The sequence below is a fragment of the Spermophilus citellus genome, assembly GCF_964194105.1.
Source record: "Spermophilus citellus genome assembly, chromosome: 5".
In the NCBI taxonomy this organism is placed as follows: Eukaryota; Metazoa; Chordata; class Mammalia; order Rodentia; family Sciuridae; genus Spermophilus; species Spermophilus citellus.
Genome location: NC_138186.1, coordinates 165,041,246 through 165,064,260, shown reverse-complemented (window position 1 = coordinate 165,064,260; position 23,015 = coordinate 165,041,246). Strand labels below are relative to the sequence as shown.

At 56.7% G+C, this 23,015-nt stretch overlaps 1 protein-coding gene across 6 annotated transcripts in view; it reads right to left on the bottom strand.

The window, feature by feature from the left end:
• Positions 1-23,015, bottom strand: part of SYNJ2 (synaptojanin 2) — a 103,146-nt gene that overhangs the window by 59,362 nt on the left and 20,769 nt on the right. For all 6 annotated transcript variants that reach the window (XR_014022154.1, XR_014022155.1, XM_081295463.1 and 3 more), the window contains exons 2-3: positions 10,195-10,281; positions 1,115-1,385 (exon numbers count right to left, since the gene is read on the bottom strand). Coding sequence is in view for 4 of the 6 variants with exons in the window: in XM_081295463.1 (XP_081151589.1) it covers positions 1,115-1,385; positions 10,195-10,281 (358 nt within the window). In the remaining 2 variants the exon portion in view is untranslated. The remainder of the gene's footprint in view (positions 1-1,114; positions 1,386-10,194; positions 10,282-23,015) is intronic.

Here is a 23,015-nt window from a genome sequence, read left to right as displayed (position 1 = left end):
ACAGCAACGGTGATCCCTGAGCCTGCTACTGGGCCTGTGGTCTGCAGACCACGGTGGGCAGCTGGCTGGAAATGTGGGAGGAATCTCAGACCCAGTGCAGACCTGTGCACCAGAATCTGCACCTTAACAAGACCAGCAGGAGATTCACAAGTGCTTGAAGTGTGAGCCCCACAGCAGAGAAGTAAAACTCCACTCTAGCAGAGAACCAAGTAGCATGTGGGGCAGGCGCAGTGGGAGGACACAGGGACACATCGAAGGCCCTTTTCTCAGCAGAAGGCAAGAATTCATGAGTGGGGAGCCGAGGCTGATGGCCCTGTGTGGGCAAAGGGGGGAGGCCCAGGGAGAGGGAATGGCCTCATCAGCCCTGTCCCAGGGCTGGGAAAACCAGTGCAGCCCCATGGGGGGTGCTGGGATCCCCACACTTCACACAGACCAGCTGCCTGGAAACAGACGCTGCAGCACAACCCCCACCCCACCCCCCACCTGTGCTCTGCCCTGCCTCTCGCCCATCTCAGGGAAGCTCAGGGAAGCACATCAGCAAGGGCCCAAGCCCTACGCAGTCACTGCCCCTTGGCTTCTCTGCAGGACGTGGCAGGGTTGTGACCCTGGGGTCAGGAGGCTTAACTGTGCACAGAGTAGATGCCAAATGATCCCCCCGACAGAAACCCAGCCCACCCTGCTTGGTTACATCCCCGCAAGGCTCCTTGGGCAAGATGCTCGGTTTCCCTGTTGGTCAGAGCTGGTTTAGCTTTGTGATGACCAGTTTGGGGTTAGAGCCAGAATGCCTGGGTTCAAATCCTGGCTCTGCCACTCACCAGGTGTGTGAAGTTTAGCAAATCCCCCCTGCCCGCTTGTTCACGCCTCAGTCTCCCTCTCTGTAAATGGGGTCACAGACCCTACTTCAGAGAGCATGAGGATTCTGAGTTAGTATCTACACAGGGCCACCTGAACCCATTCCCCAAGCGGGCCGGGCAGGCGGGATTCAGTTTACTTTGCTCCTCACTGGGCAGAGTGGGCATGGATCTCAACCCTCAGCCTCCAGAAGTGACCCCCAAATCCTGGGGCTGGTGCAAGGTGGGCTCCAGGACTCAGGTGCCAGGCCGAGTCCCCTCACCAGAAGAAGGAGCTGCCCCACTCAGAACTGTCGTCACCCTGCTTCTGCGCCCGCACAGTCAGGTCAAAGCGGGAGCCATCGTTGGGCCAGGCGAAGTAGAACACCCCCGAGCTGAGGATCTTCCTCAAGGCCAGCAGCCGCTCCTCCTCCTTGGCCTCCTCCTGGAGAGGGTAAAAATCCGTGGCGGTGATTTTGAAGATTTCTGCATCTGGAATTCTGCCCACCGACGTGCAGCCTGTCACCAGCACCAGGAAGCTCAGGGAAGCACCACCTGGAAGGGAAGTCAGGCAGGAGAGCTGAAGGGCTCATCGAGCACTCACCGTCCCAGGGCGCTCCTAGAGCTGTCCCCAAGCCTGCGCATCCCCGCCCAGCAGCACAGTGAACCTGGCAGTGAGCGCCTTGGAGACGTGGAGGCCCTGCTTGAACAGACCCTCTGGGTGGTTCTGTTCCTAGAGCCTTCCAGACCCCAGTCCTCTGCCATGTCTGACCTGCAGCCCTCCAAGCCCCTCCCCACACCCCTGGCCACTGCCTCAACTTGGACCTAGCCCATCAGTCCCTCGCAGCTGTCTCAACCCGTCCGATGGCAGACACGAGCCCCCCGATGGCTCCCACTCTCAGCCAGGACTGACCTGGAAGCCCTTCCTGAGGTGCTCTTGTTCTGCCCCTGGCCCCTCCTGTCCTGTCCCACAGGTGGGTGGACACACCCAGGCCTGCTGCTCTCAAACGTGCACACTTGATCCACCCTGTGCTTTGCCCAGACGTCCCACGGCCGCCCACCCAGCAAGACCGCCCTCCCACTCACCTCCCAGCCCCTCTGCCCCCCAGCAGGGCTCAATCTCAGCACAGGCCTCCCACATGCTTCTGCCCTCTGCCTTCACCAGGCCGACTCCTCCTCTGTCTCCAGGAAGTACACCGGGCCCCCCAAGACAGGGTAGGGTCCCTCCATGGGCCAGCAGCCCCCCGTCAGCACTAGGCACCCAGAGCTGATGGCCTGGTCCCGCCTGAGTCTCTCAGCCGAAGGGTTCCTCTGGGTAGGGCTCTGTGGCACTGGTGACTCCCAGCACACAGGTGCCAGGCGAACACTCCTAAGAGATTCCTGCCCTGCCTCCCACACCACATGCCCTCTCGGGGCCGGCCACTGTTCCATGCCCTGACCCCTCAGCTGCTTCCCTACATCCTGTGCAAACCGGGGACGGGTGGCAATGCTGTGCCCCAGGGACAGTGGAACACTGCCCCCATCAAAGGACAGAGCCCGGGAGAAAACCTTTGACCCAGAGGACCCTTCCCACCTCCCTAAGTTCTCAGGAATCCCTACCAGCAAGACCTCTTCCCCATGGCCAGTGGCCACTATCTAGAAGATGGACCCTGATGTCTGCAGCTCATGGCGTGGGAACCATGCTGGCCCCAACAGTGTTCACTGGTGAGCAGGTCCTGGTGCACCACAGGGGTAGGGGCACCCACAGGCAGGTCACCGGCCCCTCTGACCACTCCCACTTCCACCACCAGCCATCCGCTGGGGAACATCCGGAGCACCAGGGACGTTATTCTGTGGACAGTGACGGGCGGGGTGTGGGGTGCTGTGAGTGTCTGTGTGTCTCAACAGGACAGGGGGCCTTTAGGTGGGACTGACATCCTCAGGTCTCAGCCCTAAGGACGCAGTCCCACAGCTGGGCTGCAGAGTCTCCTGATCTGGCCAAGGAAGCCTCTGTGGTCTAGCTGAGGAGTGGCTCAGGAAGAGGCATGGAAAATTCTGCCTTCCATCCCACCCTCTGAGACAGGAAGTGGATTTCCAGCCCACGCCCTCGGCAGCCTCTGCGTGGGGGCTGAGTCCCTGGCACGAGTCCCAGGCTGTTGCGGAGGCAGCCAGCAGCTCCTGGCAGGCCGGTGGCCTGGGGGAGGCTCGGGAGGGCTCTTAAAAAGAATGCCACCAGAGAATTCGGCTCCTGAGTCCTGGGTGAGGGGCTCGAGGGGAACAGTGGGTGAGAGCCACCGCTGGTGAACAGGACAGCACCAACAAGCATCAAGCACCAAGCACTAGTTCTTCCTGCACATTGACTTGATCTCTCAACAACCCAGCAGGGGTACATCATCACAGAGAGGGAAATGGAACACCGGGAAGTTAAGTGACCTGTCCACGTGACAGGGTTCCAAACCTACTTTCTGGCTGCACCTCCGGGGCAAGTTGCTCCAGCCCAGCCTGGCTCCACAGCGGAGTCCTTTCCCTCTCTGCAGGTATCAGCACCAATCTTCCTCCCAATGCTTTTCAGGGCCACCATCACCATTTCACATACGAGTGACTGTCCCCAGAGCTACTGGAATGCAGCCCAAATATACTGGTCTACATAGGAACCTCAATGCAAAGGTATGGTCAGCTTAGGCCCAGGTGCTATCTGGCCCTGGAGTCCAGTGGTATCTGTGGCTATACTCTTGGAGAAATGTGGCCACCAGTGGGCCCCTGTAAACTGCCTGTGTCACCCTGATGTCCCCATACTGAAATACATGGTGGTGGGATGAGGCCGTGACACCTCTGGGAGACGTCACAGCAGCAGAGCCCTCTACAAGGGTCAGTGCCCTCATTAAGGAGCTCCAAGGAGCTCCCTGGCCCCACCCACCTGATGACACAGAAATGGCGCCATCTTGAACCAGCTCCTCACCACAGACTCCACACCTTGACCCTGGGCTTGAGCCTCCACAGCTCGACTCCCTCTAGGGACCTTGGCCATGGAGGCCTGACCAGTGAACAAGCTGACAGCACAAGTCACCTTCTGTTTAGCATGAAGATTCCCAGCGTAGTCTGCATATTGACAGGGACAATGACCAAAGCCCCACGGCCCTCTTGAGCAGTGTCCCGGGGAATCCAGAGACTGGATACCTGTCGCCATCTATTATTTAAGGAACACGTGGACAAGCTCTTCCCAAACAGGTGGAATTTCTAGGCACATTTCCATCCCGCCCCGTGGAGTTTCAGCCTACCACAGCACAGCTGCACTTCTCTGTTTTATTTCTTTTTTGTGCTTCTGTGTTTCCGTGGGTCACACCATCGCGCCATGCAGGATTCTGTTCCTACACTCAGTGTTTAGAAGAGCGTTTTCTGGCTCATCATTGGGGTTACGTTTAGTGCCCAACTGGTTCAACAACGTAAACAGTACAGTGTCAATAAAACATTTGGTCAAATAGTTATGTAACAAAAAAGTAAAACCGTGTTAGGAAGGCATCTCCATGCAACGGGCACACATTATTTCTTAAGGCAATGAAAGCAGATTCTGCACCACTTCTAATTCTGCTTTTCTCTTTGTAGCTGTAGACATGACGCACATTTGTTTGTGTTCATAGATGGGAACAGAAAGAACCTCATTATAGAAGTGCCACTCAATTCAGAGTCCTCCTAAGTCAGGACTAAAAAAACAACATGACAGGGTCCTTTCAACAAAATGACCGCCACTGCTGTCAGCTGTCAGCCACAGCCCCCAAGTCCTCCTTCACTGTTGTGGGGAGCCGTCCCATGGCCATCTCCTGACTTGCAAGCCAAGCTTTACCTCAACACTGTTGACAGTGAAGTTCTCCATTGTCCCTCTGGGCCAGCACCCAGGAAGGTGCCTTTCCCCCTAACATGAAGGAAAGATGACTGTGGGGGGTGTGCGCAGTGAGGACAGGAGACCTGCCCTCCACGTGGGCACATTCTTACACAAAGCAGTTACAGGGAAGAGTCAAGGATCTGGGAATTGTCTCGCTCAGAGCCCCGGCGTCTGTGCACCTTGGACGGCGTGTGTGGCTGCGCAGGGACCCGGACCTGGGCCTCTGGGCCCCTCCAGAAGGCTCCCTCCCTTCCAGGAGGCTCCACCCGGCACACGTGGCTTCCTCTGTCTTCCACTCTGTCCTTCCCTCTATATATGTATATTTATTTATTATATTTTGAACCCAGGGCCGCTTAACCCCTGAGCCACATCCCCAGCCCTTTTTATTTCTTATTTGAAGACAGGGTCTTGCTAAGTTGTTTAGGGCCTTGCTAAGTTGCTGAGGCTGGCTGTGAACTCACGATCTTCCTGCCTCCGACTCCCAAGCCACTGGGATGACAGGCGTGTGCCATGCGCCCAGCTGTCCTTCCCAATCTCGTTTGACAGCCCTTGTCTGTGCTCCATGTATCACAGATTTTAAGGAAATGTCTGGGTTCAAGCCCAGCACAGATGGGAGGCACTGCCCCTCCCACCTGTCAGTGCAGCGTTGGCCAGTGACCCCCACAGAGGTGTCCCTGGGGACTGACCCACCTCTGGTGTGAGGCCCCTCCTCAGGGTCACCCGGGCCCAGGATCTGGGCTGTGCTTCTGTGAGACAGGGTCAATTTTCTGACAACCCAGAAGCACACTAGGCCTGAGGAGGTCGCGGAGTGTCAGCGGAGGCTGAGACAGTGGCTTACAGCAGCAAGGATCTTGTAGCAAGGGAAGACTCAAACTCAGAAGACCAGCCTCCGGCTCTGCCCCTCCAGGGCCCTGTGGGGCCAGTCTCCTGCCCTGTCTGGGCCTCAGGAAGGGTGCACCAGGTGGCCTCCGTGTCCCTTCCAGGCTGAACACTCCGGTCCCTGGGCTCAGGCCAAAGAAAGACCACACGGGAGCTAGCGTGAGGCGAGGGAAAGATGAGAGTGGGCGACGGGCCAGAAGGACGGGGACATCCACCCACAGGAGGGCAGAGGCACGTGTTTGCCCACAGCCTGCAGCAGCAGAGCTGGAGGGATGGGGGCAACGACCTCTCCATGTCGCTTGTGGGGGCAGAAGACCTGGTGGGAAGACACCACGAGTCCTGGAGAGACGGGGTGGCCGCAGCACAGCAGGGCGCGTGCCAGGGCCACCCAACTGCACACCTGCATAATGGGCGGCAAGCTGCACGTCACATAGGTGTTACCACAATAAGAGCTTAAAATAACCCAGCTGGGGGCCCTGGTGCCCGCCAGTCATCCCGCGGCTGAGCAAGGAGGATCTCAAGTTCAAGGCCAGCCTGGGCAACCAGCAAGATCCTGCCTCCAGATAAAAAATAAAAAGGACTGTGGATGTAGCTCAGTGGTGAAGCACCCTGGGTTTAATCCCCAGTACCAAAAAACCCCGAAACCACAACATCAGTTTAGAGACGCCCTCCCCCAACAGGACTGCCTTCAAAACCAGCTCCAAGTTCGAAACTGCCCAATTTCCCAGACCCTGCAGTACCAGGGTCTATGTGTCAACCACTGGTGGCCACCTGTCACCAGACACGGGATGAAGATGGGGCCTGTGTAGACATATGCCCTGCTATCAGGACAGCCCTAGCCTCCTGGTCCCCCTTGCTGGCCTTCCTCATGCAGGCCCAGACTGAGTTTCCTGGCCACATTCACACCAACCCCTCCCCTGTCCTCTGCCTCCCCAGGCCACACACACTGGGGCCTCTGAGGACTTGGACGTCCAGGCTCTCTCCACCAGTGCGCCCAGGACCTTCGCCCAGATGGGGCCTGAGCTGCGCTGAGGGTCCTACATGGGTCTCCAGCCCCTCCCCCCCCTTGCCTCTGAGGAGTGCAAAGGGGCACCCACAGCACTTTGTAGGAGCCGCGTCCCCTGGCCAGTGGCTCATGTTTCCACCTCTACGGGGGGAGCCTGAAGTCAGCCATGGCCAGCGCAGTCACCACGGAGGTTGGCAAACCCTGTCCTCCAGAGTGCTTCCCTGCCATCCGGAGCTGAGTATTTACCAGCCACCACTGAGCATAATATTGAAATAAATCATTCTAAGTCACGGAGGCCGTCCATTTCCGAACGCTGCAAACCCGAATCTCAAAAGACCAAAGGCCCAAACCTCCCTCTCCTGAGAAGCTTCAGTCTGAAGTGACTAGACTTGGAAATCAGTTGTCAGCAGCCTACAGGTGACAACCCAAGGAGTCCTCCCCTCCGGACCTCCTAGAGACCCAGGAAGGAAACAGCAGAGCTTCTCAGGACGCAGGGGGGCACCGGCTTCTCCCATCAGCCTCAGGACAGCCCCTGTCCCAGGTCCCTTCACAAACTTCTATGGCCAGCCTTAATGTTTAAAGAACATCCCAGAGTTTTCAAGACTTCCATGTTCATCCCCTCATGAAGAGCTCTTAAGAACTATGTAAGAGGGGCTGGGATTGTGGCTCAGTGGCAGAACGCTGGCCTCAAATGTGTGAGGCACTGGGTTCGATCCTCAGCACCACATAAAAATAAATAAATAAATAATAAAGGTATTGTGTCCATCTACAACTAAAAAAAAAATATTTTTTTTAAAAAAAGAACTATGTAAGATAGAGAGGAGTCTCCCTGGTTTTACAGATGGGGAAACAGCCCTAGGGAAATTAAATGAATGCAGAAAGCCAGTTGTAAAGCTGGACCTGGAAGGCAGGAGGGCTGTCTGGTGGAGAATTCATAGGGCTGTTACGTACAGATTCACAGGTTGTGCACTGCACAGTCCAGGAGACACAATTCATTACAGACTGGGAATTGAACAAGAGTCTCTTGAACTGTGAAATAGGAAGATCTTGAGGGCTTGGGTTAAAGAGGAATTAAATCCCTAAAATCGCTGGGATAAATTCTTTGTTCTGCTGTACTTAATTTCTATGCTTTGTAGTATATATATCCGGTAGCCTAACACCCTGGCTAATCATGAGACAGCTCTTTTTTGCTGGCATTTCAGGGAGGAAGCCTCTTTCTTTTGTTCAGAAGACCTCAGCCTCAGGGTCCACAGGGAAGCCTCTCCTGATGTCATCTCGGTGGTCACCAAAAGTTGGAATTTCACTCCATGAGGCCCTACGCACTCCATGAGTGAAACAGAACATCAAGGCCAAGCCAGGCCCCAGTCCAGCCACAGTGGGTTTTCCTCCAGCCTTCACAGGGCAGGGGGCTTCTCAGGGGTCCCAAGAACACTCTGCAGTGTGCAGAAAGCAGGCCAAAGGATCCTCGCCTTCCCACAGCCTCTCATCTTCACCACTCGCAGGCGGCTGGAGGAGCCGAGCACAGGGCAGGGCTGGCAGCCGGTGCGGTGGGCACTACAGGCCTGGGGACTCGGAGATGGGGCGGGGAGTGCCTGGGGGGAGCGAAGGCCAGCCTGGCCACAATGGGGACCCTGTCTCAGACAAAGAAATGGGGCTGGGATCTGATGGCCCTCACCCAGGTGGACATGCGCAGCTTGGCTGATCCGCCCTGGCTTGCCTACAGGCTGTGTCCACTCGCTCCTGGGGACACCGCTGGGGAAGGGACAAGGGCCTAGCTGGCAGCTGGGAGTCCGTCACCTCCCTCTACACTCCACACCCCAGAAGTCCCTGCGGTGGCCCCTGGGGACCCACAGACGCCCTAGCTGGCTCTGACGGGACTTCTTTGGGACTGGAGCTGCCACCCTTCCCCTTTGGACCGATTCCTGACAGTGGACCTAGACCACAGGGAGGAAACTGGCCATTCCCTGGAGGGAAAGGCTCTATGCTTCCTGTCCTCCTTGGATGTCCTGCCACCTGCTCCTTCCAGAAATGCAGATAGCTTGGTGGTGGGGACACCCCTACCTGGTGCACAAGGCACGAGTTTAAAACCCAGGCCAGGGGTTGAGGATGGTGTGAACTTGAGCCAGTCACCCCACTTCCCTGAGTGCAAGTCCAAGTCAGATGCAAAAGGAATCATTCATGGAAAAAAAAAAGGTGCCAACTGCCAGATGACGGGGAGCTATCCTGGGCACCTAGAAGTGACCCTGAGAAGAAAGGTGTCTTGACTAGATAAGGACAGGACAGGTTTCCAGGGCTTCCCTTTCTGCAGGTGCAGAGTGGGAGGGTAACCAGGCCGGCCTCCTCCGCCCAGGGCAGGAAAGCACCCGTCAGGGTCTGTGGTCTCCCCAGCACCACTGTGGAGGGCAAGAGCCTCGTCACTGCAGAGAGAAACACCCGCCCGAGCCCTCGGAGGCTTCGGGCTCTCATGCAGAAGGCTGGAGGCAGCTGGAGGGGGCTGCAGCCCAGCAAGCTGCTCCCTCTAGGTAGGTGGCTCAACCTTCTGCTCCTGTTTCCTTCACTGTCCACGGGGACAGAGACACGTCCTCACACCGGCTTATCTTCAGGACTGCCTGGGTTCACTTGGCCTCTGGCACAAAGCAGCCCTTACCAAGTGCAGTTTGTCATGTGACTCCTGACTGCTTCCTCGGGGGCTCCTACTTGAAAATGACGATGTAATCCTCACAGCGCAGAGAGGAACAGCCCACGGCAGGAAGGAGCCAGAAAAGGGGGGGGCCACAGGCACCCTGTTTTCAGCTTTAAAAGCCCTGGGTCTTTAATGACAGAGGCTGTGCGTGATGCAGACAAGTTTCACATACCGGTTCCAAAACAGCCGAGGCCCGAGGCTGGACAAGCCATGGCCATTGTCATTTCTGCCAAGCAGGAGGCTTGGCCCAGAGGCTGCTGGAATGTCCATGGCCAGGTCGCTGATGACCCAGGGTGGGAAGGACACAAAGTGCAGGGGCAGAGGGAGGAGGAAGGAAAGGGGGGCTGCAGACTCCCAGGGGCCCCAGGGCCGGAGGCTGCAGAGGAGACGCAGAAGGGCTCAGCCCTGAGTCTCACCCAAGCAAGGGTGCCCACTGCCGCCCCCCAGCTCTCCTCCCTCTGGCCAGGCCAAGCTGCCATGTTCAAGTGCAGTCTCTTTTCCTCTCCCCACAACCACTCCCACTCTCAGCCTTGGGCTGCAGGTCTCAGCGTCCCCTCTCTCCTGGCCACCAACCCCCAGTCCAGCCCCTCCTGCCTCCATACACCCAGGGAGCCCGGCCATGCAGAGTCTCGGGCATCTGCCTGCTCGCCGGTCCTCGTCCACCCACCTGGGCCCAGCCAGAGGCAGACCAATGACCCCTGCAGCACCAGCCCCGGCCACCTTTGGGAAAAACTTAGGTCCTGGGGAGAACAGTGGAGGGGCGCCTTCCTGGTACCAGGGCTGGGCGCCCCATCCTCCGCCTCGGCAGGTACCAGCTGGGCTACTGTCACCTCGAGTGATCAAACTGAATGCCCAACCCCGCTGCCTCCCCAAGAAGGCAAGAGCCACCGTGCCCCCGCGTGGAGGCCTGACGGTGCTGTGGCCGAGGGACACTCACCAGATTTCACCCTGAGCTCCCCCAGGCAGCCGTACGCGTCCGTGAGCTTGCCATACTGTCCTTTAATGACTTCCTTCTCCTCCGGAGCTGGGGGGAAGCACAGGAGAGCAGACATCAGTGAGCGGCTCCTGCTCACGCCCCTTCATTCACACTGCGCTTGCCAAGCTGCTCCCACCCACGCGACAAGGAGCAGGCAGACAATGGCTCTGGCCCCCAGCCGCCTCCGAGCGGCCAGGACGGACACTTTCCCAGGAAAGGCTGGTTCTCTGGAGGTGCTGGCAGCTTTCCGGGGGCCAGTGGCTTGCAGCTGGGAGCAGGTGCCCTGGGCCTGGCCTGCCACCCCCCCCCACTCACATCCACTCCATCCTCTCAGTCATGAGTGAGACACTGGGCCTGCTCCTGAGGTCTTTCCTTCCTAAGTGCCAGCATGGGGGCCTCATCTGGAACTTCCCAAGGGTACTGCTTCCACCCAGAGCTGTCTGAGTAGAGGAGCGTGGGCACCCCAGGATGACCCAGGATGGGGGCCAGTGAGTCACAGCCAGCTGTGGCCTTTCCTGCAGGTGGTTGGCACTGTCAGTGCCCACACAAAGGCACAGCCAAGTTTGAAAGCAGAAGAGGAAAGAAAATGACGAGGGAAGCCCCTTAGAAGCAGGGAGTGCTGACCTTCACAGGATGCCACAGACTCGACTTCATGCCAACGGCAGGGGCCTGAGGACCACTTCTCAGAACAGACCTTACGTGCATCAAATAAAATATCAACACACATGAATCCTGAGGAGCTCGCGCCATGTGAAAGAAGCCAGTCATAAATGACCTCTAAATATTCCATGTTTATATGAAATGTCCAGAACAAGCAAATTTATAGAGACAGAAAGCAGTAATCCTAGTAGCTCAGGAGGCTGAGGCAGGAAGATCACAAGTTCAAAGCCAGCCTCAGCAAAAATGAAGTTTTACACAACCCAGTGAGACCCTGTCTCTAAATAAAAAATACAAAATAGGGCTGGGGATGTGGCTCAGTGTTAGAGTGCCCTTGAGTTCAATCAAAAACAACAAAAAAAGTATCTTCTCAGTAGGGCATATCCCAGCCCCTTGGCACTTAGAAATACTAAACGGTGAAATCACCAACAAAAACATAAAAAAATGTACAAGAGGTGGCACTGACTGAGTCTCAAAAAGGGCACTTGCATGAGACAGGACATGCTCCACCTCTGCCAGGAACATGTGTATCAGGTGCCCCAAACTGTCACCACGCTCACTTCCACACGATCACACGAACCCCACGAGTCTTGATCTTGGGGTTACGAACAAGTTTTTGAGAGTATGTGAGTTTACAAACATGGAATGTGCAAGTAACGAGGGTCCCCTGAACACGGTTCCAGGGCTCTGCAAAGACGTTGGGAGCCTTGCTAAGGAAGCAGCCATTCATTCACCTCCGGAGAGCTACCGGAGCACCAGGGCTCTTCACCTGGTGACCAGAAGTTCCCCAGCAGCCACAAGAGCTTCAGGGACAGCTTTGGGAGAGTCTATATAATCTCCAAAATTGCATGCAGATTTTTTATGTGAAAATTCTTTCATTTTATTTGTTCTTTGTAGACATACATGACCGTAGAGTGTATTTGACATATTATGCACACATGGAGTACAACTCCTGGTTCTTGTGGGTATACATGATACGGAGGTACACTGGTGGTGTCTCATACATGAACCCACTGGTGGTGAACTCATACATGAAAGCCATGTCCAGCTCATTCTGAGTGCAGATTTTGAAATGTATTTTTATGAGGCTAGAATCTAAAGTGGTGACTGACCTTGAAAAAGCCAAGAACCAGCTTAATGAATTGGTTTCCCCCAACACTTGACTTTTTTTTTTTTTTTAAGACTGCAGGTGTACTAACCTAAGCATAATTAATAAGATCACAGATCTCTACCAGCTGCTGAAAGCCCCCAATGCTCACAGCTGAGCAGACTTTGCTGGCACACGGTGGGGGGTACTTACAGCAAATACAGCACCTATGAAATGGGGGTCTCAGGGTCCCTTAGAAGAGGACTGGGAAGACACAGATCCAGTAGTGCCATCAACCTGCCTCAAAAACCTAGGGCGGCTGGGCATGGCAGTGTGATCCCAGTGAGTTGGGAGGCTGAGGCAGGAGGATCACAAGTCCAAGGCCAGCCTGGGCAACTGATCAAGACCCTGTCTCAAAATGAAAAAAATAAAAAGAACTGGGAATGCAACTCAGTGGCGGAGCACCCCGGGGTCCAAACCCAGTATTAAAAGAAGAAATCCTAGGGCACCTGGGGGAGGTGGGGGAATGATGTATTAGTCTCCTGTTGCAGCTGTAACAAAACTACACTTGGCTTGGAACAGTAGATCGCTGACCTTAGATTCTCAGGTCTGAGCTGTGAAAGGGAGTCACTGAGCCAGGTATGAGTGGGCCTGGGCTCCACCTGGAGGGTGCAGGCGGCTTGGTGCCTTCTCCAGCTTTGGGGGCTGCCTGCAGTCCTTGGCTTGGCCAGTCCTCCCTCTTCCAGTTCAGCAATCGCAGCACTGACCCGTTTCCATCTTCACATCTCATTCTGTCCGCCTCCCGCCTCCACCTCCATCACTGAAGGACCCTTGTGAACACACTGCCCCCGTCCAGATGGTCCAGGATCACATCCCGGCTTGGGCGGGGACTAGGATGTGGTCTTCTGGGGCCCGTGTCTCCTGCTCTCTGTCCACAGAGGAGGAGTGAGGAGGAGGAAGCATCCTTCTTCTCAGGATCTGTTCCCAGGCCCACAATGAAGGTCTGCTGCAGGCAGTAAGGAGCCCGCTGTGAGGCAGCAGGCTTGTCCAGTGCCCTGCGCTTCTGGAGTCCTGGGAAAGGGGCCTCCTATTCTGCACCTCCTCCCCAGGTGAGGTGCAGGCAGGGCCAGCAGAGCAAACAGCAGTTCTCCTTTTCATCTCCGCAGAGAGCTAACAAATGCAATAAAACAACTCTGACCCCAGAAGCATCATTCCAACCCCAGCTCTTCCACACAGCCCTCAGCCTCAGTGTTATCTGGTTCTCACCCTGTTAACCACAAAACAAAGAAACCTTTGTGCATTCATTCCACAGTGCAAACAAACCTGAGCAAATAACACAGGAAGTGCTAAACAAAGTGAGGTGGTCATGTGCACCCTCAGGGGTGGGAAAGGGATCCCTGGCCCTGTGGGATCACAGATCACATGGCCTCTGCCAAAGGCAAAATTAAACACAGAGGTCAAAAAGCCTTCATGCCCCCATATTTAAAAACAAACAAACAAGCAATACCCAACAGGGCCCTTCTCCCCACTCCTGAATAAACAATTTTTTTTTTTCTGCTTGGTACCAGGAATCGAGCCCAGGGCCACTCTCCCACTGGACTACACCTCAGCCCTTTATTTTCCATTTTGAGACAGAGTCTCACTAAGTTGGTGAGGCTGGCCTCCTGCAGATTACTGCCTCCCTCATAGAAATACCTTCACCACAGACTTAGCTGCCCACCTCTGGGTCTGACAATGGGGGAGAAGTACTGCTCCCTGTCATTCCCACACTGCTACCCTGGGGCTTAAACCAGCATCACAAATGCCTCCTCCCAGGCCTGGAGAGGGGGGGGTGTCCTTCCTGGTGTCTTCTAGACTCTGGTGTCTGGTTTTCCTTGGGGACTGTTGGCTTGTGGCACATCACTGCAGTCTGCTTTTGTCATCAGTGTCCTCTCTCCACGTGTCCCGTGCTACACCCTTCTCCAGTGTGACCTCATCTCAATGACCGGGCTACAGAGACCCTATTTCCAAATAAGTTTCGTTGTGAGGTCCCGCGGCCTAGGAGGTCAGCGCATTGTTTTGGGGGGCACAACCCAGACCCCGACACCTGGCTACCTTACTGGGAGAGCTGTCCTTCCCCAGGCTGCACTTCTGTGGCCGTCTCTCCAGGCTCCTTTTCCTTCCCAGGCCTGGACCCTCTGGCCTTAATGTGCACCCCGCCCCCAGGCTGCAGCCCCTCTGGTGACCCCCCTGCCCAGGGGGGCATCCCTGAGCCTCACCTCCCCACGCTGGTCCAGAACCACCCGCTGCTGGCCCCAGCCTCTGTACTTTCCCAGGTGGGTCTGAAGGAAGCAGGGGTGCCCTTGCTGGCCAGCCCGGAGGCCACAAAACATGTGTCCAAGCACCAAGAGGGCAAGGCCGAAGGAAGCCATCGGAGGGGCAGGACACACCCCTGCGCAGGTGGACAGCTGTGCGATCCCGGGGCCTGCAGGGCTGCGGTTTTGCAAGAGAAACAGGACACTCCTGGTGTTTCTGTGCTGGCGCCCAATCTCGGCTTATTTTAGGCTCCGCGTGGGCGGCCGCCACCCGCAACTTCTGCCCCCTACTGAAGGCCTCGCAATAGGCGGAAGCTGCCCGCCTGCACACTTCCTGTAGGTTTTCCCGCAGGAGAACCTGTCCTGCGCGGGGCCATGAGCACCCTTCACCCCCGCAGCCCCTTCCTGTCTGCTGCTTGCCAGGGCTCACCATGCCTCGGGGAACTCCCATCTCAGTGCCACAGACTGTGGCTGGCATGTTCTAGGCCCCAGGACCCCACAGAGAACCAGGCAACCAGCCACAGAAGGGAGCCGAGGCAGGCATCTGATGGGGGCTAGGAAGGGACACAAGTGAGGAAGGATGAGCATGGCAGCTGAGGGCAGCCCTGGGGGGGTGGGAGGCTGAACCTGTGCAGGAGCAGAGGCAGGGGCAGAGCCAAGGTAGACAGATACGATCAGTAAGAATGACAGGAACAATGAGTCCAGACAAAGAGAACCAGTTAGTGAGAAGCAGGAGTTCTGAACAGTGGTTTGGGAATAGATTTTACATAGTTGGATCTGAGAAAGTCTCACTCCAATGGCGACATTTGACTGCAGACTTGAAAGAAGTGAGAGGGATGGCCCAGGAGATAGTGGGAGGAGGAGCATGTGCCAATGTCCAGAGGCAGGGGCACTACTGAAGTGCCCACGTTGGAGAAAGTCGGTCAGTGTGACTGAAAGGTCACAGAGGACGCAGAGCGCAGAGCCTTGTGGGTGGTAAGGAGACACTGGGTCTCATCTGAGTGAGGAGAGTCACTGCAGGGCTGTGAGGACAGACGCTAGGGGGACCCACTGGAGAAACTGGGATGGCTGAGGAAGAAAGGACCAGGTCACTGCCTGGACAGAGGCAGATGCCCAGGAAGTGCTGAGAAGCAAGCAGATTCAGGGCACTGTCTGGCCTCCCGTGGGAATTCGAGCAGGACATCGGGCCCTAGGTACCCGCGTCACCATGAATCACCGGCTCCGCCTGTCAAGCCTGTCCTGCCCCCCAGGTCACCACGTCGCTGCGTCTGCACACACACCAGAAGAAGCACGGAGAGGTGAGGCCACCCACACCATGACCGCATCTCGGGAACCTCGGGGGATGCAGCTCAGGTATGGCGCTGCCTCGCCTGTGCAAGGCCCTGGGCGCAAAGCCCAGCACCACAAAAAGAGAAGCAAAGAGACCCCCGTGACTCCTCAGCGGCATGAAGCGTCCGGAGGACCTAACCCGGCTCCTAGGGACAAAGCACCGGAGCCTGAGGGCGGTTCCTGGCGTTGGCCAGGCCAGAAGCGCCGCCAAGTGGCCACAGGACACAGGGCCATGCCAGTGGTAGCCCAGCTGGGCCTCAGCCAGCAAGAGGTGTCTATGTCATGGGAGTGGAGGGAGCCAGGGCTGGCTTCTGGGCACAGCGTGTTGGGGACAATGAGAAGTGGCCAAAAAACATTTAAGAAATTCCAGACGTGCAGGGCCCTAGAGGCTGGGGGAGAAGGACCTGCAGGAAGCCCAAGCGGCTGGGAGGGCAGAGGCTTCTGTGCCGTCCACAGCGTGAGAACTGAGAAGGAGTCGCTTCCAGGGACACTGGTGACCAGACAGGAGCAGGACCTAATGGAGCAGTGGGAGCAAACAGGCTGCGAGGAGACCACTCCCCGGGGAACTCTGGGGCCACGTGGCCACACGTGGGGCTGGGCAGAGAAATGCCGGGCTGCTGAGGGAAGTCGGGCAAAAGATTTCTCCGTGATGGGGCATGGCCACCAAGCTAGGTCCCAGAGACACTCGCCCGGGCGAGGCCAGCAGGATCCAGGCACAGGCGGGGCCAGCCCCAGCCACCGAAGTCCAGCATGTGAACAGGAGGGCAGGGACAGCACGTGGGGACAGATGGGTGCGCAGAGACTGGCCGGCACTCTCCCTGAGGGCTTTGATGTCCCAGTGTGAGGAGAACAAGGCCATCTGCAGGAGTGAAGGCAGGGGGAGGGGGGGAGGGTGACTGTCCTCGGGGAGGGGGGGAGGGTGACTGTCCTCGGGGAGGGGGGAGGGTGAGCTGAGCATGGGGAGGTGACACAGGGACCCTGGAACTTCCAGCCACAGAGATGGGCCAGAATGAGTTGGTTCGGCCAAGGGGGTGGGAGCCAGCGAGGGGCAGGGGGAGGAGGTGGGTGCTCTCTGTCCTGTGAAGAGGAGGCAGGCAGAGGGCAGAGCGGGCATGAAAGGTGACAGGCTGCAGGTGGAGACCCCACCAGACGGAAGGGCCCAGGGAGAGGAGGGCTGGGCGGCAAGACGGGGGAGGGGAATGGAGTGGGGTGTCTGACACAGATGGTGGTGGGACTAGGGCACACTGGGCTAGGGAGGGACACACTAGGTGGAGGAGACGTCCTTGTCTTCACGAGGGCCACCCATGTGAGGACCCAAGGTACCAAGAACAGGATGTGATTCGAGAAGGCGACAGAGAAAGGAGGGCAGGGGAAGCTGACCGTGGCTGAGAAGTGGTCTCTGATGTCACGGTGGGCTCGGGCCCAGGGTGACAGAGCTGGTGTCCCTCTGTGCAGGTGAATCTGACTGTGGAGAGACTTTTAGTCGTTTCCCTGGTAACCTGAGGAAAGTTCCTCATCCCTCGACAACATGGCTTGTGCTAGAACCAGTCTGCATTGGCAAAAGCCAAGTGTGGACGGGAAGGAACCACAGGTGAACCTCAAAGAAAGGTCGGGGTGGGCCTCCAGGAGCCTGGAGGAGAAGTGGAGGCTCCCTGCCCTCAGGTCACCCTCTGGGTGGAGGAGAAAGAGGCCACCTGAGCAGCTCGGGGCATTGGAGACTCGCCCCCCAGCAGAACAGTGTGGCCACGATTCCGATTCCGGTCCCCAGACAGAGCGTGGGGTCAGGCCACCCTAGGTGGGGGCTGCGTCAGTGGGAGCAGCCGTTTCCAGGGGCTATGGCCAGGGTCTGCTCTGCTGAAGGCCCAGCCAAGAGCATCTGTGGGCAGCAGACCTGGTGCAGCTCCAGAGTCAGGCAGCCACACATTCCTCTTTAACAAGATTTTCCACAATGATAGGACATAAGGAGATGCCGGAAAAGCCCTGCCCTGCCCACGAGTCAGATCAATTTTAAGTAGGTCAACTGAGCACTGCAGCCCCCCAAGAGGAGGTACCACTTGTGGCCCCATTCTTGGATGTGACATTAAATAAACCATCCTGTATTTCAGGGTCTCGAGACGGGTCCAGGTCAAGATCAGAGTCTCCTTCTGAGCGGGTCTGGCTCAGTGCGGCCTGGCTGTGGCTGAGCCTTCCAGGGTTGTCAGCTGGAACCCAGGCAGCTCGGCAGAGCAGGAGGGTTGCTAAGCAAACGCAAACCAAAACATCTGTTGGAAACAGAAGCCCAGCCCGAGACAAAGCCAGCTGGCCAGCAGGTCAGCCTTTGAGAGACTTGACTGCATCTCCCCCTCACCAAAAAGTCCAGGCCACCAGGAGCCCTGGGTCTCAAACTTTTAACAAGCATTAGGTCAGCAAAGGCACTGTCCCCACCAATGCCGTGCTGATGTCCCTGCGCAGCCAGGGAAAACAGGAGGGAAGCCCAGCCTCCTGCAGCCAGAATGGAAAACTGTCCTGGGCAGGGGCCTCCCCCACTCCCCACACCCCTGGCTGAGCTGTCAGCATGGCTGAGGGGACCAGGCCCGAGGGGGAGGCAGGCTCCTGGGACCTGAGAGCTTGGGCACAGATCTGGCCCCGGAGTCTTTCAAGTTGAGTCTTTTCTCCTTAAAAAAAGAATCCAAGAAAGCAAATCATCACCTTTAAAAACCTGGCACAATGCTGGCCATGCGTCTGGCAGCCACATCCGCTCACTGGGACGCTCACAGGCTGAGCAGCGCGGCTTCTCCTCCGACCCAGTGGGGAACGGGAGGGGAGGGGCCCTTGGTGCCATGTTGCATCTAACCCTAAAGCCGGTTCCAGCCCAGGCCGGCGCTGGAGGTGGCCCAGCTGCTCTTGGTCCTCCATCACTCCTCTCTGCGGGGACCAGCCCACCAGTTCCTGAGTTCCCCCGACCTCTTCCTGGCTCAAGTGGTCCCCCCGTGGCCCCTCCCACCTCCTCCCTATTTCCACACACGTGTGCACGCCCCACACCCTGAAGCCCCGCACTGGGCCACACACAGCTCCCGTGGACAGGAGGCGGGAGGGAGGCGGGGGCTGGGGACTCCAGGAGGAGGTCAGCCACAGCCTCCTGACTTGAGCTCCACACTCGCCCCTCCAGGCCTCTCCAGGCCCCCGGCAGACTGCAGGGGACACGGGCCTGAGGAAGGCCTGGGGCCTCAACAGAGCATGGCAGAAGCCAACCAACTGGGGAGGAAGCGGTGAAGGCCTGCGGGCCGCTGGCAGGGGACTCTGCAGGTGAGGGCCCTGGGCCAGGATGCCAAGTTCAGGGGAGAGGCGAGGACTGGAGCTGGCCCGAGCTGCTTCAGAGGAGCACGGAGGAGGAAAGTGGACGCAGCCCGTGTGGAGAGCCCCTGGCGTGAGGGACAGGGCAATGAGGAGGGGCCAGGGTCAGGTCAGGTCCCTCAGGATGATATGCCAGGCTGCTGGTCATGGTGGACGTGGACCGGGGGGAAAGAAAGGGGTCACTGTGCAGCAAGGGGTTAAAAGGCAAGGGGGACTGGACAGGTGGACAGGACGGGGACATGTCAGAGACAGTGGTGCCCACAGCTCAGAGCAGCAACTAGGGGAAGTTCCCTCTCAGTGACTTTCATTTTCTCAGGGAAGTAGGAAGCAAAGTCCCAGGTAAGAGGGACTAAAGTGGGTGGAGTGGTCACTCCAGAGCCAGGAGGAGACTCTGACCAGCAAAAGGCCTGAGATCACCCAACAGCACTCAGTCAGCACTGTCCTGCTCCTCTCTGGCCAGCTGAGCAACTCAAGTGCAGGAGGAGGGAAGGAAGCAGGCGGTAAAAGGAGCAGAGAGTGTGAAAGTCACCACAGCCCGGGGAGAAGAGGGAGAGGACACAGGCCTAGGTCAGCACAAGGCCCTGTTGGGGTCCTGACAGGGGAGGGGCTGAAGGAGGTAGGGGGCAGGCCTTGAAACTCAGCCCTCAGGGCCGGTTCTGTCCTGGGAGGGCCAGGTCCACGGGGAAGGGAGACAGACATGGCTGTGAGGAGGCCAGAGGGTGAGGCCAGCAGAGGAGGTGGAGCCTCCTGTGGGCATGGCCTCACCTGGATAGGGACAGAGCTGGCAGGAGGCTCTTCAGGGAAGGGGCGGAGGCAGCGAGGTAGGCCAAGGAGACCCTCCCCACGGACAGAGGGCAGAGTAGCCTCCGTTGGAGGCCGGCTGGGGGAGGAATGTGCAGGAGGGAAGAGTTCCAAGGAGAGGCGACAGGACGTGGGGGGGCGGCTGAGGGAAAGGCTAGCCAACCAGAGGCCGGCTCCTAGCCACAGTTTGACCCGGAATCCAGAGAACAGGCCATCACCCATTTTTCAGGCCTCTCCGATGTCTTTCTTTGTGGTTGTCTGGGGAGGAAGCCAGGTGCACTCCCAGGACCACCTGCCAGAGCTGCAACGGGATCTCCCGGACAGCATGAGACAGACGGAGGCCCCCGTGGGGAAGACTAGGGACAGGCCGCGCGGGGCCACGGGCTGTTCACCACTCCTTCTCCTCCACCATGGTCTGTCATTCACAGGCGCCTGACTGGCATAGGAAAAGAACACCCACGCTCCCTTCCACAACAGGGCAGAAGAGGCCTTCTCGGATGACCCTAGTGTCCACCACTGGACCACTCTGAAACTGCCCCTCACTTCCCGGGACCAAGGCTTTCTTCCTGGATTTGGCGCCTCCCAAGGGAGGCTCCGGGCCTTAACCACGTCCCAGCAGGATTCCCAAACTGCATCCCCTGGGACACTGGTGTACCCCAAGATGCGGACACAGGTTCCATGAACAAAAGGCCAAGGGTCTTGAGCAACACTGCTGAGCAACTGTCTTACTGCGGCACCTTGGGAGCTGCCAGGGGACGTTCTGCAAGGTGGACACCATGTCTTGTGCCCATGAAATCCTGTCTCCAAGGACCCCCTTGAGGGTGGGGTCTGGACTTTTACAGAAAGAGCTGCCAGCCTCCTGCCTGTCCCCTACTTTCAGGGGGCTGGCTTTGTCCTCCTAACCCTGGCCCTCTGGGACAGGAAGCCTTGCCAAGTCACCCCACCCTGTGGGGTCCTCGCTGCCTCTGGCCACTTCAGGCCTGTCCCAGGCTGTGGCTCTGTCCCGAGCACCAGAGTCTTGCCCTGACTGTGTCTCTCAAGGCCTCGGCTGGAACCCAAGCAGCTGGGCCCCCTGGAGGGCAAGTCCAGTCTGGCCTATCTGGAAGCCTGCAGGGCCCACCCAGGGAGCCTGCACCACAGAACCAACATCTCAGGGTGGGGGCAGGAGGAGCCGGGCAGGTGTGAGGACCAGCTGTGGCCCAGGAGGGTGGGTGCCTGACCTAGTGTGGCATCCACCTGCGCCCTCTGCTGCACCACGGTCGTGCCTGGCTCACGGGAGGAGCGCAGAAGGGAGACTCAGCCCTCATCCACCCAGGCCTGATCACACGCCGCTGCGGGCAGAGCTGGCAGAGCTGGTAGCCCCGGCCCCATTGTTCTGAGTATTGTGCTTTCCCTTCTGAGAATTGGGTATTATCCCCCTGCCAGCCTCTGTACTCATTGTTTGTCCTTGGTGATCTCCAGGGCTCTTTTATATGCTATGATTATCAGTCTTTAGCTTTTATATGTCATAAAGGGTTGAACTCGGTTTCCTTCCAGACTGCTGCTTGCCTTCTAATGACACTTGGAGTGTGTGTGGTACACTAGAGTTTGCAATTTTTATGTAATTCAATCCATCAGAGTTACCCATGCAAGGGGCAGCAGGAGCCCCAGGGTGCTGGACACTCCATCTCCAGACTCCCCCTCTGGATATGTGGATGGGCTTACTTGGTGAAAATTCATGGACTGTGCCCTCAGAGTGACCATTTTCTATTGCATTTTATAGCTCAATAAAAAAGATTTCTTAAGCTGGGTGTGGTGATGTATGCATGTAATCCAAAAGTTGGGAGGCTGAAGTTGGAGGCCAGCCCCAGCAACCTAGCAAGACACTATCTCAAAATAAAAAAGAGCTGGGGGTATAGCTCAGTGGCAGAATGCCCTGGGTTTGATGCCCATTTAAAAAAACAAAGTCTGAAATCTGTACTTTTCCTTGCCTTGATGGCTTCTGAGTTTTATGCTTTCCTTAGAAAGTCTTTCCACACCATAAATCTGTAAGATACTGTCTTCTAATATTTTTGTTGAGAGCCACAGCCGAAGGGGCCCCAGCAAACTTCCAGCTGCCAGCTGATGATTGGCTCACAGCTGCCAGCAGCAAACTTCTAGCTGCCAACTGATTGGCTCCTCTGTGGTAATGCTCATTGGGCTGTTTCCCCGCCCTTTCAGACCATGGAGCAGCTCATTGGGGGACTTTTTTTGGCTCCGCCCACGCGACCCAGCCAATCAGCCTCAAGAGCAGGAGGAGTGGGGGAGGTTGAGAGGCTTGTGGGAAGTTGGGCTCTGAGGGTTTTCCTGAAGAGCTCCTGAGGCATGGCATGTGTTCTAAAAATAAAGTTTGTTTCTTTTGACAAGTGGCTCCTGAATTGTGCCCAGCCAGACTGCGGCAATTTTGAAAGTTGGGTTTTTTTTACATTTAATTCTTCATTATCTCTGGAATTTATTTTAATGTATGATAGAAGGAAAGGCTCTAGCTCTTCTTCTTTTCTTCCCAAGGTGGAGCCTGGCTCTTCCCAGGTCTCGGCTCCCTCCCTTGACCCCCACCCCTCCTCTCTCCCCTATGCTCCTACCATGTGATTCTGTCCACTCCGAGGCTTTCACCAGGGGCCATAACAGGCTCTCGGACCTCCAGAACTATGAGCTAAGTGAACCTCTTCTTTATAAAGTACTCTGCCTTGCATATTTTGTTATAGAAACAAACAAACAAAAAAAGAACTAGGGCACCTGGGAACCCCATAAAGGTAGGACGGCAACCGTCGCCACTCAACACTTCTTTTTTAAAATTTTTTTTAATATTTATTTTTTTTAGTTCTTTTAGGTGAACACAATACCTTCATTTTATTTATTTATTTTATGTGGTGCTGAGGATTGAACCCAGCACCTCACACGTTCTAGGCAAGCACACTGCTGAGCCACAACCCCAGCCCCTCAACACTTCTTTTTTTTTTTAAATTGTTGGTCGTTCAAAACATTATATAATTCTTAATATATCATATTTCACAGTTTGATTCAAGTGGGTTATGAACTCCCATTTTTACCCCGTATACAGATTGCAGAATCACATCAGTTACACTTCCATTGATTTACATATTGACATACTAGTGTCTGATGTATTCTGCTGTCTATCCTATTCTCTACTATCCCTCCTGCCCTCCCCTCCCCTCCCCTCCCCTCCCCTCCCCATTTCTCTCTCTACCCCCTCTACTATAAATCATTTCTTTCACTTGTATTATTCTTCTCTTACCCCTCCT